General features: G+C 35.5%; 1 protein-coding gene across 4 annotated transcripts in view; it reads left to right on the top strand.

Moving 5' to 3' along the window:
• LOC134533290 (S-adenosylmethionine synthase) overlaps window positions 1-15,622 on the top strand; it is a 169,654-nt gene that overhangs the window by 105,509 nt on the left and 48,523 nt on the right. For all 4 annotated transcript variants that reach the window (XM_063370752.1, XM_063370753.1, XM_063370754.1 and 1 more), the window contains exon 7: window positions 3,201-3,419. In XM_063370752.1, coding sequence (XP_063226822.1) covers window positions 3,201-3,419 — 219 coding nt within the window. The remainder of the gene's footprint in view (window positions 1-3,200; window positions 3,420-15,622) is intronic.

The following is a 15,622-nucleotide window of genomic DNA, read 5'->3' as shown; positions in this document are numbered from 1 at the left end:
TAGCTAAGGGACCTTAATCCACGTGCTTATCTAGACAAATGTTGGGGCAGGATAATTCTGTGAGCATACTATAGTTCACCACACACACCTACGATCACTTTCAGTTTTATGGGAAACAAGCAAAGCTGTGTTTTTTCAATTCAATTTTCTTTAATTGCATCCTAGTAGACTATACCGGACCTTGTCATGTAAAAGACCTTTCAACTATAAACGCAGTGTTTCGGCAACTGAACTATTATATAACTTAGGCCTATTTAACTTAAAAAAGTTGCTTAATTCAATTGTTACGTAAATCATTTTAAAACGGTACATTTACAAATACTTTACGTGAGCCAAGATAAGCGAAATCGCGGGGATAAAATTGTCAATACAAGACCATAACAAACATTTATTTACGGAAATTCCAACTAGGCACAGTGGTTGATTGAATCTCACTGTATTATTTATATTGTGCTGCTTTTATATTACACATTTTGTATGGTGACCTTACTTGTTACGAATAATTAGACTTGAAAAACGATCCAGTAGTTTCATTTGTCCATTAGGAACAATAAACAATGGATACGATCTTGCCCCCTCTTCTGTCAAAACATGTTTCTGTCTCACTCACTCGAAGAGTAGTTCCAGAGATTGCCGTCGACAGCAGCAAATGGCGCTGAAAGCATATGTACCAGCAGTCTATGTATTTCTAGGTCGTTGCGTATAACCCATGAACAATTTTTAGTAGGGATGGGGCGACCGAATCCAATATCCGCCGAATCCGCCGAATCCTAGGGATTCGAAGATTCGGCGGGTCTGATATAGGATTCGTCAAAGGATTCGGTTTTTTACTATTTACGGAAAAAAAAATACAGTAAAACTCGCTTACGAGGTCCCGCATGGTAAGTTTTTCCGTATAAAGCGTTTAAATTGCCCGAGGTCTCATCATTTACGCCATTAAATGTGTGATACAAAGTCCATTAAAATTTTTTCTGAAACTTCCTGTCTCAAATAATGGCGCACGTAAATATGAAGAAAAGACAAATGAACAACAACATACGAAGAAATATGGATGATGTACCATAACTACAGTACAAACCCAATAGTTATTTCAAGATAATTACCATAAAAAGAACTAAAGATTCTTTGTATAATACCATAATTACTACAGAAGCATGATAGCTACCATATTTGCACTATAGTTACCGTAACAACCGAGATGTATATTTACCGTGATTGTAATGTATTATTTATTTATGACATATTAAATTAAAGAACATTATTGAAAAAAAAGAGGATGTTAAACTTTGATATGTAAGGATGGCACATGTTGCTAAGAAATAATGCGATGTGAAAGAATGCAGTACTACTACGAAAAGTGAAAATGGTACTCGTGGATTTTTAGGTTATGGCAGTCTCTTTCGTTTTTCAGTAATATCGGCCGAAAATTAACAAGCGTACTGTATCGGAAGTCGGCAGAAATGCCGATTCAACTAAATATTGGCAAAATCGGTTTCTTCAATACAGCTCTACATTTAATGACATGAGTAAACATATTTCAGACTTCAGGATATTGAAAAAGACTTTAATTTCCATGTAGGTTTTTGTGTGTGTGTTTTTTTTGCAAGTGTAAATTGAATGAAGTTAAATGCTTTTATTTTTATTACTTTCAATTGATTAAACTTTAATGACCAGTTACAGATATTTATGACACTAATTTTGAGGTTAAGCAATTTTACTAAAGCATTCCAGCCAAGCAGGTTGCCAGCGAGAGACGCTTCTCTTCTGCTGGAAAAACTATCTCCAATGGTAGAGCTAATTTAACTCCTGAACGTGCAGAACAAATTATTGTTCTGCATGATAGATTAAAGAACATAATTTAATACTCTGTGACAATCTCTCTCAGAATTATTGTGCTGAAAAGTGGAAATGTTGAAACAATGTGAATGTACTTTTCAAACAACATGATTTTTGGTGCTAAGTTTGTTGAAGCTCAGTAAGGACTCCAGAAAAATTGACAAGGATGAAATTTTCCCAAAGATATGTTACATTTACACAAACATATACTTGGTTATGTTAGTTGGATGATATCAGTTACTAATGAACCAATGGAAACAGGTAAGATTCAATGGAAAAAAATGTTATTTTTTTCTAGCAGTGCAAAATGTAAACACACACTGTAAATAGTTACCCAAAATTAATAAGCCCACTCCATTTTAATACTCTATTCAAACATTATACTAAGTTTAAGATAAAAATAATTTCCCAAAAGTGTAACTGTACCACATACGCTCGAGCTCGGCTGGAAGTAAAATTCTTAGGCTCGCAGACCTCTAGTTATTTATAGAAAAAATCCTAACCGCTAATCTGTACTAAAACTGAAATTTCTCAAGAAAAATTTTTTGTCTTTATATACACTTAGGCTATACCAGAAATGTACCAAACTACATGTGATAAAGTCAAGGGACTTTTAGTGCAAGCAGAATACATCTCACTTACATTAGATATGTGAACATCATCTGTTAAAATATTCGGGTTTGGGTTCGAGATTCGGCAATTCCAGTCTAGGATTTGAATTAGGATTCGGATTCGAGGAAATCAGGATTCGCCCCATCCCTAATTTTTAGTAAAACAAGTGTTGTACTTGACAACACAGCATGGCAACGCTGCATAGCACATGTTCCATCGAGATTATAAAAAGTCACAAAATCCCTGGTTTTGAATTTTCAATTATCCGTAAGGTTGCTCCTGTGTATCTTGCACTTTACCACTTAGCTTTCTGATACAGACATGTGATAAAGAAATTAAAAAAAAAAAGTTTTGATATTTGCTCATTTTTTCAAGTAATTTTAAGTTGCAAGTATTTCTTTTTAAGTTTATAACCATTAAAATATACTAAATGTATTGGTTAATAGTGACACTATCATGGTGTCATTGGGTACACTAATATGCTAGGTATGTCCCCCGATGTTGACGAAGTCAGTGCGTGTGAGTTAATGGTGCCAGATTCAGGTCCGCCATCTGGACAAAATCACTGAACATGTGAGCTTTGCGCGTGCACAGATGTTGTAGGCCAGTCTCTAAAATTAAGGGACTGGCCGTGACACCTAGTTTGGGAGCGGTGAAGAGCACTAGCATATTCTACACCTGAACTCTTATTTTTGTTACTTGGAATACTGGCTTGTTTTTAAATGAAATGATTGGAAATGTGTGTGTGGCAGGTGACGTGCGAGTACTACACGAGTGGTGGGGCGTGCGTGCCGGTGCGCGTGCACTCGGTGGTGGTGTCGGTGCAGCACAGTGACAAGGTGAGCCTGGCGGAGCTGCGGCGCGAGGTGATGGAGCAGGTGGTGCGCGAGGTGATTCCTGCCCGCTACCTGGACGCCCGCACCGTCTACCACATCAACCCCTGCGGCACCTTCGTCATCGGCGGCCCCCAGGTCAGTAGTAGTAGTAGTAGTGTTCCAATTTCTCCAGTCAATGATAGGTTGCCAACAATGAATGTGAAAGAATTATTTATCAGGAGAATCTTACTTCAGAGTTGTGTGGACAGCTTGAAATCCCTTTTCAGAAGTTAATAAGTTTTGCTTGTTTGTAATGTATGTTTAGACTTTTGTTACAGGGTTTTACTGTAATTTAGGTTATACAGTATAAATATAAAACGTTTTTTTGTCTGTTCCGCAATCAACTTTATTTGCAGAAAATTTTATTGCTATTGTAAAATAGAATAAATTTTGTGGTATTTTATGCTTAGTGTAAAGTTCCTATTCCTATTCGTGTGCTATTGCTTCATTAGGTTCTTCCTTATTGAAGTACACAATTTTTACTTTGTGAAATCATAGACATTTTTGAATCTTTCAAACCTAAATTCCTGATCCTGTCCTGTTTTCATGATATTTTTTTGGGTCAGGTTTCCCTAATCAAAATTTCCTATCTGTCCCAAATACAGCAAAACCCCTTATTTGCACTTTTCATGGGGACAAAGTAAAAAAGTGTAAAAAGCGGGAAAGTGTAAATAAAGGGAAAAGTAAGAAATACGTTAAAGTTAATTAAAATACAGTCGCATTCTGCAGCGTTCAGAACAAATACGGGCTACATTACACAGATGCATTGCACCACAGTAAAATAAGATTTAAAAAAGGGCCGCAAATTGATGGAAATTTACCGTCAATAGCGCGCAGTGCGCGGAGAAAGGTCATTGTACTCGATCAGCTGCTGTTACGGCGCGGCGTAGTCGCCGGCTGGCTCTCTCTGTTGTCTGAGCTGCGCATGCGCAGGATAACTCACTCAACGCTCCGCCCAGACTCATGACCTTCCATCAGCAGCCAGCCAGTATATGAGAGTTTGGCGGAAAAAAATATAAGCTCCACCTCCCGTGTACCAGTTTTGTCCAGTTCTAATACCAGTTTATTGGTATACGCACCAGTTTTCTCGCTGTCGTGACATGTTCAAGTTTACGTTCATCTTGATGTCTTGATATCAATAATTAATTATTTACGATCCCCAGAAATAAATTGTTAGTTCAAAAAATATGCGTCAACTGTACAATACTTCCTAAATTATAAAATATGTATAAAACAGTTACCAAGACTCCGCTCATTTTATCTTGTGAAGTTTGTCTCGTACCAGTATTTCAGCTAAGTTGTGACATAAATACAGTACAGTCAAACCTCTATCTATCGTTTTTCAGAGGACCAACAAAAAAATTCAGTAGATGCGGGCATTCAATAGATGTGGACTTCACTCTTTAGATTTAAAAAAAAAAAAATTCAACCTCAAAATTAGTGTCAGAAATATATCAGTTACTTGTCATTAAAGTTTAATCAATTGAAAAATATAAAAATGGAAGCATTTTACTTAATTCATTTTACACTTAAAAAAAACCACCTATGCACAATATACCTACAATTGAATTTCAATTTCTTCAATAATCCTAATTTGTTCATCAAGTGTTCTTAATTATTTACTATGCCGAGACATTTTAATCGCTCTAAAACGTTAACATCACTTTTGCACTTTTTATTACGTCAACATTCACGCACATGTAAAGTAAACACCGATCAGAAACAGGATGTAACATGTGCCATAGATTAGGATAGCATGCCCGAACAACGAAATACCGGCCTACAGAAATGCGTTCACGATGCTGCACAGGAATCAATAAATGTTTAACGCCACAGCGGACGCCATATTGGTTTCTTTGTACCTTATAAACGAGACGTCTCACTGCTCAGTCATAATAATGGACATGTTTATTCTTGAAATGATTTTATATATGTACAGTATAAAATGTTTTGTTTTTTACGTTACCATTTTAGCCAACATGAAAAAGTTTCGTACATAAATACAAGTCGATAGTATGGCAACGTTTCGTGACGAGTCGATTTCACGGAAATATGGCACCAATGTTAGCCATCTACTGTTTGTTGACAGTTCACTCGTTGCTATTATAAAATGGCTGCAGATATACTGTGATTTTTACTACTTCTGTATACTATCGTACCTGTTTTTATGACGGTTTCTTTCTAAGAAATGGTTATTTCTGCAAAATCTTAAAGGTTATACGATCATCTATTATAATTTTTAGTGACGGGACCACATATTTTGTACGATCAATGCGGACAAAACGATAATTCGAACATCGGTACAAACAGACTTTTTTAACCTTAGTTGTAGTGGTGCACCGATATGACTTCACCGATTACCGATTCGATTACCGATTATGAGAGCAATGATCGGCAGATACCGATTCAGTTACCGATTATAATGAACAAATTTTTAAGTGTAATAATAATAATGCACACAAAATTTTTTATTCCCATGTGAATTTAATAACAAGATTAGGTAAAATTGAGAATACAGTTATAACAGCAGTATAAAAATATATAAAAATGACTCAAAACCAATTCTAGCACATGTGATTTTATTTATGTTGACTGAATATATAAAATTATAAATACTTTTACACTTTTCACGTCACATACAAATAACACAACGGTTAATGTTCCCAAAGATACCCATAACGAGTTTGTAAAACGCAGGTATAAACTCTAGAAGGTATCGGGACCACGATTTTGAACCGCTATTACGACTCGAAAAGATTGATTGTCATAGAATCCACTGCAACTGCTTGTGGTATTTTGATTGCGTGCCATATTTTTTACGTCTCTGGCTATAGGTAATGTACAAGGCCACTAAACAAAAGACAGAACAAAAGACGAAACGTAAATAAATGTGTAGGAAAAACGTATTTTTTATTGTTCGAGGCAATTAGATTTATTAAACTTAACGAAAAATTTGTAATCATGATATGACGGAGTTAGATGAATTTTGTAATATATATACAAATATTACGGTATTTCGTCCTAAAATGTGTAACAAAATATTACACGGTAAAAACCTACTTAATTACGCCGGGACGTAGATAATCGGTACAGTAATCGTTAAGATAATCGCCGATTACGATTAATCGGAAAACTCATAATCGCCGATTACGATTCATCGGTATCCGCATCGGTGCACCACTACTTAGTTGTATGGCAATTTTGCCGGGACCGTAGAAAGTATTCGATAAACACGGACAATCGATACATGCGAGTTCGGTAGATAGAGGTTTGACTGTATCAGATCTTAACAATCAGCCACTTTTATACATTCGTGAGTTTACGTTTTTCCCTTGTGCATTTTAGATTGTCTCCTGCTATAATTACTCGGACTTTTACATGCCTAGGCTTAAATTATTACATGTTTAGAAATAAAAGTAACTGTTCATGTTATAAAATATGTATATTTTGCTATTTAAAATGTTCGTTGCCGACTATAAACGTTACGTTTTTCACTATGTTTTTAGGCCTACTAGCTAATCTTATCTACTCTTAAATGTACCCACGGTATTTTCTGGTTGTTTATGGTTGTTACGTGACGTAAATAGCGGGATGTATTCGATTTTTGAGACGTAATTAGCGTGAAAGTATTGTATTTGACTAAATGGGAACGAAATGTGCTGAAGAATATAGTGCAAATAACGGGAAAACGTAAATAACGGTAACGTAAATAAGGGGTTTCGCTGTAGATCAACTAGAGGTGGGCAGGAATGGAATTTTTATTTCGGGACGGGATTCAGTTGGGGAGAGACGTTTGATTTTCCAGATTGGGAGAAACAGCATATTATTTATCTGGTAATCCAAATAGGTGTTGAAGTCACACCTTCACTTTTGCCACTACTGTCTGGAATGCCAGGCTCCATTATTCACACTAGTGATGGCCCGATATTCGATATCGGAGATAGGTAATATCGGCACATTTTTCAATATCGGACATCGGTAAATACTTGCCATATTTTGATAACTGATGTTTGCTCTCGCCAATAATACTTCTCACATAACCTTCACCGTAAACCAAGCTTAATTTCCGCGGGAGTAATTTATCTTTCTTCACGTCACCATATTACGTTTCAAAGTTGTATTGAAATTACTTTTCATGTATTTTTAACGTGTTTTCGCACCAATAAATGGAGTGATACAATGGAACAATGGAATGACAGCCCACTGGCGTACTGGAAGGCAAATTCTGCCTTTCCGAGACTGAAATGGTTAGCCAGAATATATCTTGGCTTTCCACCTGCCTCAATTCATTCAGAAAGATTGTTTAGCTCTGCAGGTGGAATTTGTTCCAAAAAAACCGAATTGCTTATCACCTGAACACATTCAAATGCTAACATTTCTCCACAAAAAATCTGGAATTTGTTTTCTTGTAGTTAAATATGTTTTTTACATTTTGTAGGTAATACCTACAACAGAATATTGCTTTATCTGGCCTTGAAAACAATTTAATTTTTTAATACCTTGAATTTAGAGAGCGGATTTGTAGGCCATTATGATAATTTCATTATTAGCTTTCATTTAATGTGAATTTACAATATTTTACAATTAATAAAAATAATATACATTCATATAAGTATGTTTTATTAATATTTAACATTTTTCATTATTGTCTAACAATACTCCAGAACCACAATTTTATAGAACCAGTGTTAGAAATGAGATAGGCCTATTATCGGAATATCGGGTATCGGATCGGTAAATTTGGAAATATCGGAATCTGTATCTGTATCGGGTTTTTGAATATCGGGCCATCACTAATTCACACAAATGTAATCACGTCCACTTTAGAAAAACACTAGTTTTTAGTTATTTACTTTTGATCCTACTAGTGCTGGGCGAAGTTAGAAACCTCTTAAAATATATTCGAAAAGCCAAACGTTCGTTTAAAAAAAATTTACGTTTTTCTAATTTTCTAACCCCCATTTGAGACCATCCACAAAACAGCACAACAAAATTCCATTACTTGTGATATTCCGACTTATATCGCATAATCGTCGCACAGTTTCAAGCGCAGACAAAATAAAAAAAATTTCTTATTAATCGTCACATAACTCGCATAGCATTTTCATGGTTGCTACAGGACTGGAAAACCGGGAAATGTCAGGGAAATTTAAATGGTCAGGGAATACCGGGAAATGTCGGGGGAAATGCTACGAATTCTGTAAATTTTAAAGTTGCGTATAATTCAAACAAAACTTTGTTTTGATGTGCTCGTACTGCTACCGAACGACTCCGCTAAAAGGCTGCTGCTTAAGGCACATTGCAACTGCAACGTTTTTTTTTATTACTTGGTCTACGATTGTCCGTTGCAATAGTCTGTTACAACCACCCACCATAACTTCTGGCCAATCCAGGCACTGGTTTGTTCACTAGCGAACCCAGGCCTTCATTTGTTCATGTTTTGCTCCTTTTTAATTTTTCCTTGAGACTTTTTATTATGTTCCGTTCCATGCAGTGAACTACAGAACGGGCATGGCGTCGTTTATCTTTTGAAGGCTATTTTCACTTGGAATAAGTTGAGTACAAAGCTTATTACGTGAATTTAAAGGCGTTGTTTCAGGTGAAGTTAGTTTTTGATGCGATCGTAAGAAAATAAAGTGCATTTTGATAAAGAGGCAATACAAATTCTCATTTTGAAAACTACCAAGCTGATATTAAAACACGTGGCTATTGTGTGCGTTTATGTTTTTGCATTTTTTTCTACCTATTTTTATAAATGACTTTTTTTTTCAACCGTTATCCGTGAGTTCTGTTGCGTGACACATTATGTATAAAAAATATGCATAACTGAACATGTTTTTCCCCAGAATCGTTAGTTAACATTGTAAGAGTATTGCAAGTTGTAATGCTGCTATTGTAATTTTTTAAGTAGGCTTGTTATATTGCTAGGTGTGAATTTGTAATAGTTTTTGTATTTGTGTAGTTATATTTTTTTAAGAATTCATAAACAATGTTTTAACCTAACCTGAAAATATTAATGTGTACTTTTTCTTTTACCTTAGAGATTTATTTATTATTTATTTATTTATTTATTTATTTATTTATTTATTTATTTATTAGATTTGTGACATGCACACCAACAGCCGAAGCTTTGGAGGTGTGCACAGAACAAGTAATAAAAACACAACACATACAAGCGAATAAATACAACATCAACAGGATACCGTATTTACTCGTGTATAGCGCGCACCACGATTTTTGCAACAAATTCCAAAGAAAATTTTTTTTTTTTCCCCATAATTAAATTTTACTAACATTTTGTGGTACCTGTTAAGTAATTATGTATGAAACAAATGATAATTTAAATTGATGTGTGGTGATGCGTCAGGAAAATACTTAAACTCTGCTGTGTAGACGGAAGATAATGAAGCGCTGTATCGTCACAACTGGTACAAGGCGGGAGGGAGGCAGGCAGGCAGGCAGGCAGGCAGGCAGGCAGGAACGTGACGCGGAGGACTAGATGACTCACCGGTAGCAGCTGCGTCAGGAAGCGAAGGAAGTGGGAGGGGGAATGGCGACAACATTCTCTCTCACTCTCTCTCTCTCTCTTTATTTTTCTAGCTGCGCTGGCTTTCTGTAGAGGGGGAGGTCTAAAAATAAACAAGAGGCGTGGGAGCTTGCCTGCGCACGTGTGTGTGTGTGTGTGTGTGCGTGTGTGTGGCGCGTGTGTGTGTGTGTGTGTGTGTGAAAGAGAGGCCTTGTTGCTTGTGCGTATGTGTGGGGGTTGGCCAGAAACGTCACCCGTCAGCGGCAGTTAACGACTTCCACTCCTCCCCCCCCCCCCCCCCGCCTCACCACCTAACTTCACCCCCCCCCCCCCCCCCCCCCGTGCATAGCGGGCATCCTTATTTTTTTCCTTTACTTGAGGGGAAAAAAGGGCGCGCTATACACGAGTATATACGGTAATAAAAGACGACACATACAAGCAAATAAATACAACATACACAGGATAATAAAAGATGACACAAGAATAAACAGGATTATAAAATTACTCAAGATATTAGGGTAATCATAAAATAAAATTTAAAGTTTTTAATAAAATTTTCATATTTATTGAAATTTGAGATAAGTCTATAAATTAAATCATTATTATTGTGTAAGGAACATAATAGGGATCGAAGGCGGCTTTTGAACTGCGGGACTCGAATACCAGAGTTATCAAGTAAGTGTAAGCAATTAATTTTTGAACTATAGCACTTAAACACAAACAGGGCATCCAGATGGATGCGACGATTTGAAAGAGATTCTAATTTGGGTAATTGATGGTGTCTAGAACTAATTATTTTGAGAAATTTATTTTGTATGGATTCAATTTTGTCACTATCGGTGGTGTTAATACTGTTCCAGATAACTGAGCAATATTCGAGTTTACTTCTAACTAAGGACAAATAAAGAGTAAGAATGGATTCAATATTAGATGCATAGTAAGTTATATAATTTATTAAATATAAGGTTCTACGGGAAAAGGATACTAAAGAATTAACATGTTGATGAAAGAATAGTTTGGAGTCAAGAATAACACCAAGATCTTTTATACTAAGAGATATGGAAATTTTTGAGTTGTCAAGAAAATAATCATATTTAACTGGATGAATTTTCCTTGTGAAAGAAATAATTTTTGTTTTATCTTTGTTAAGTGAAACTAAATTCATTTTACACCAATTATCAATTTCAGTAATATCAGATTGAAGAAGCAGACAGTCATTTAAGGAGGAAATTTCTCTGGATATTTTAAGATCGTCAGCAAACAGAAAACCAGTAGTATGATGAAGAACTTTAAAAATATCATTAATATAAATATTGAATAATAAGGGAGATAAAGTACCCCCTTGAGGCACACCAGAAGTAGCATGATATAAAGTAGAAGTGTTTTTATTAAGTGAAACAAAGAAACATCTATCTTTAAGGTAACTAGTAAACCAGGTTATATAATTATTACAGAGACCGAAGTTAGAAAGTTTAGCTAGTAAAATGGAGTGATTGACGGTATCAAAGGCTTTAGCCAGATAAAATAACATGCATCAACCTGCCCCCTTGTTGTAACTTTATTGTATATAGGATTAATAAATGAGAGAAGATTAGTAGAAGTTGTCATACTTTTTCTAAAGCCATGCTGATTAGGAGCTAATCTGTTGTTTATTGGGAAGTTAATATGTTTAAATATTATTTTTTCAAAGATTTTAGTAAAGCCATTTAATAATGATATAGGCCTATAATTAAATACACTGAGTTTACTACCCTTTTTATGTATGGGAATAACCTTAGCTATTTTCCATTTAGTGGGAAATACTTGTGATTTTAGACTTGTATTAAATAGATGCAACAATAGAGGCATTAGAATAAAAGAGTAGCCTTTAATAATGAAATTTGGTATACCGTCAGGACCAGTAGACATAGTTGGTTTTAATGATTTAATTCCCCATAAGACCTGGCTTTCTGATAAGAATGATACAGGAATTGAATCGTGAATAATATCGGGATCAATGATACGAGGGTGGTTGGTGGATGGTACATATACACTAGCAAAGTACTTAGCAAAGACATTAGATAGAATACCTGGATCATTACAGATATCACCATTGACATTAAGAGAATGAGGTTCACAATAACCATTTTTCATAACATTGACATATCTCCAGAATTTTTTAGGGTTATTCTTAACCTTATTATTGATACTACGATTCCAATTAGTTTTATCACGCTTAATAATATTTTTAACTAGTGCTCTATATTTAGAGAAAAGAAGGTAATACTGAGTATTATTGTTTTTTTTATAGAGTTTATGAAGTGTTTTTTAGATTTTAAGGCATGAATTAAATCACCAGAGAACCAATAAGGATGTTTAGAGGCCTTACGTGTGGATAATGGAATGTGAGTATTGATTTTATCACAGATACAAGTTGTAAGTTGATCTACAAGAGCATCTACATCAGAGGTGTTATAATATTCATCCCAATTGTGGGTTTTTAGAGAGTTATATAGGCTTAAGTAATCACCAGCTTTGTAGTTTCTGAAAGTAGAATCTGGAGTAAAATTGTGTGAGGTCGTCTCAATAAGTAGTTTAATAAGTAGGGTAGGATGATAGATATCCTCTTTGACCAGAGATTCAACAGCTTTTTCAACCACACAATGGGATAGATTAGAAAAACAAAGATCTAGAAGGTTATTGGAAGATTGTATTAGGTTGTGCTGAATTAAATCCAAATTAGATATGAAATCAAGTAGGCACTGAGCCTTGGATCTGACATGTGCACGAGCAATATTGAAATAGTGATTACCTTTCCAATCTATCCCAGGTACATTGAAGTCACCTAAGATAATCACATTATCATGAGAATTAACGAATTTTTGTTCAAGAGCTTCAAAATACAATGTGAATAGATTAGGTGATGTAGTTGGAGGAAGATAAATATTACCCAATGTTAAGTACTTATTAAAATAAATTTTAATATTAATCCATACGGCTTCTATTCCACGATAGTCATATAATTGAATTAGCTGAACAGAAGGGAATTTATGTTTATTCACTGCGATCAACACTCCGCCACCACGTTCCATTGATGAGAGTAGCGTCTCCCTATCAGTTCTAAAAATAGAATAATTATCGGTGAAATAATGAGCATTGATACATCTTTCGTTGAACCAAGTTTCTGTTAGACAGATGATGTCATACTGAGTATTAATAAGATTATCAAAGAATTCAACGGATTTTGTTCTAAGTCCTCTAACATTCTGATATGCAATTTCCCATTCATTAAGATTGGGCATTCACTGGAAAGTGAGTAGGAAGCACTCCTCCAGGCCCTGGCATAGAAGTTGCTGGCATAAAAGGTGACTATGTACTGCAGGAACTTGGAGGTAATTGGGTAGAATTACCGAGAGCTTCAGGAGATGAATTAGTACTAACAATTTGGTCTTGATGCAGTTTTCCAAAGAAAAAACTCATTAAACAGCCACTGAGCCAAAAAACAATATTATGTATTCTACTAAAATCTTCTTCCAGAACAGATACATGGAAGGAGGCGTAAGAATTATGCTTTGTCCGGAGCTTGGCCACTTTGACTTGCTTGAGATTTAGTTCGTTGGAAATATAATCTACGACTTCTTGTTCCGTGACAGACGGCTCAAAACTCGTGACAAAGAGAGCTTTTGTGTTTTTGTAAATAGGTTTAGCAATTGTTTTTAATGTTGAAACATTCCTGATGCCAATTTTCAAGGGATTTTTCTTACGATCCGTGTTAGATGATTTTCTATCGGAGTTTTCGTTATTCGTGGACTTGCGTGAATGTTGTACTACGGTGAAGCCGTCTTCGTCGACGAGCTGTTTACCGTTTTTTCTGATGACGTCGTTGGAGACACGCTGAGTTGTAAGTGGGTCACTGGTGGGCGCACTGTTGCCAGATACACCGGATGACTCGACACAAACAGGTTTCTTGTTTGAAGAGACTTTTTTTTACTACTTGACTATGATTTAACAGAATCAGTCTTAAAAGATAAGATCTGTTTGATCTGTTGCAGTTCATTTTTTATCTCTGCATTTTCAGTACGAGAGTCGATAAGAAGGGTTTTTAACACCATATTCTCGCTTTTTAACTCGTCAAATTTCATACTGAGGGATTTCACGGCCGAGATTAAGTCTTCCATGGTGGGATCAAGAAGTTTTACCGTCCAAGCTTCACTAGATGATTTTTGCTTCGATGAACTTTCACTTGCTTTTTCAGATATTCCCGGCGAATTAGAAATCACTTTTTTAGTAGGCGATCTGAACATTTTAGTATCCGTGTCAGGAACTAATTCAATGATCGTATCATTATTATCGGGTAATGAAAACCCATGAAAGTCGGAAAGATTAAGCAGCGATGAATCAATTATGAGTGGAACTCGAACTTAACGACAGTGAAGAAATAATAACACATTAAAGCCGGGGAGCGCGCGCGCACGTCCGTGGGCTATGAACGCTCAGCCGTCAAACAATTTTTTTCGTGACTACAAAAAATAGATTCTCTGCTTGGCGAGTGATTAAATTATACTAATGTCAAAAAGATGTTATCGGGAAAAAATAAATGAAGTTATTTTATACCATTGATTCACTACCCAGCCGTCACTGATGTCGAAGAAAACTACTTTTAAGGGCCGATATTATGACCTCCGGCTAAATCCTCAGGTTAGCTAGCCTTCAGGTTAGGCTAGCCCCCGGTTAACGAACGAGGGGTGTATTATGACCCATACTTAGCCTGCGGTTGGCTAACCGGAACCTGACGAAGTGTGTGGTGTAATAATGGGTGTGTTGGTAATGAAATATACCAGAATTTGGTAACTTTTGTTGCAAGACAGTTTTTTTTTCTGGTAGAATGTTAGTCAGCTGTTTGTTTGTATTGTGATTCGGAATGTTTACAGCTGCAGTAAAGAAATATGCCGCGAACTTTATCTTGCAACAGATATAATTAAATTAACTAAAAACTACTTTGACGTCAAACCTGCTTTGTATTACACCATAAAATTACAATTTACGATTCAAAACCGCGTGTTTTCAACTTTACTCTTGTATTTCAAATCATGATTTTGTTAGGTTATATATTAAGCCAAAACTAACGAAGTAATTCTATACCAACAAATAAATAGGGATGACATTTTTGCTAGAGAACACTTATTTCTTTCATAAATTTATTTCATAATCAAACAATATAGACCCCGTTTCGGGAAAATACATGTCGATTTTCATTTCACTGGTGTAGTTTTCATTTTTGTACTAATAGTTTCGTATCACGTATCCAAATTAATCCGATCTTGATGGAATTAGTTTGTGGTATAGGATGCTTGCTGTTTTAATTTAGTAGGTCGAGAGATCCTAGATATATTCACTGGGGAAATAATTATGATTGTAAAATGTATACGAAAGAAATACATTTTTACAAGACCTGACATAATTTGTTTGTATCGTGATATGTTAGGTATTTTGTGTTATGAATATGATTTTTCAACATTATAAATTAAAACAGCAAGTATAATGTAAAACAAGATCAACATATAAAGGGTCATGCTGATAGGATCAAGGGATAAACTTGGATACGGTAAACAGAATAATTCCAGTGCTGTTTTCGTTTTGCACTTGCGTGGCAGGTAGATAGTAAGTACCTATTGGTTTGTAAGATAGGGAAGGGATAATTGGGTAACATTTATTTTCACATTCAATTGTATTCATTGAATTAGAACCACGTCTGAAGTCGTATGAAGTGCATTTCATTCCCGGCATATGTCCA

The sequence above is a fragment of the Bacillus rossius genome, chromosome 6 (assembly GCF_032445375.1).
Source record: "Bacillus rossius redtenbacheri isolate Brsri chromosome 6, Brsri_v3, whole genome shotgun sequence".
NCBI lineage: Eukaryota > Metazoa > Arthropoda > Insecta > Phasmatodea > Bacillidae > Bacillus > Bacillus rossius.
Note: the sequence above shows the minus strand (reverse complement) of the source record. Positions and strands in the feature narration are given on the sequence as shown.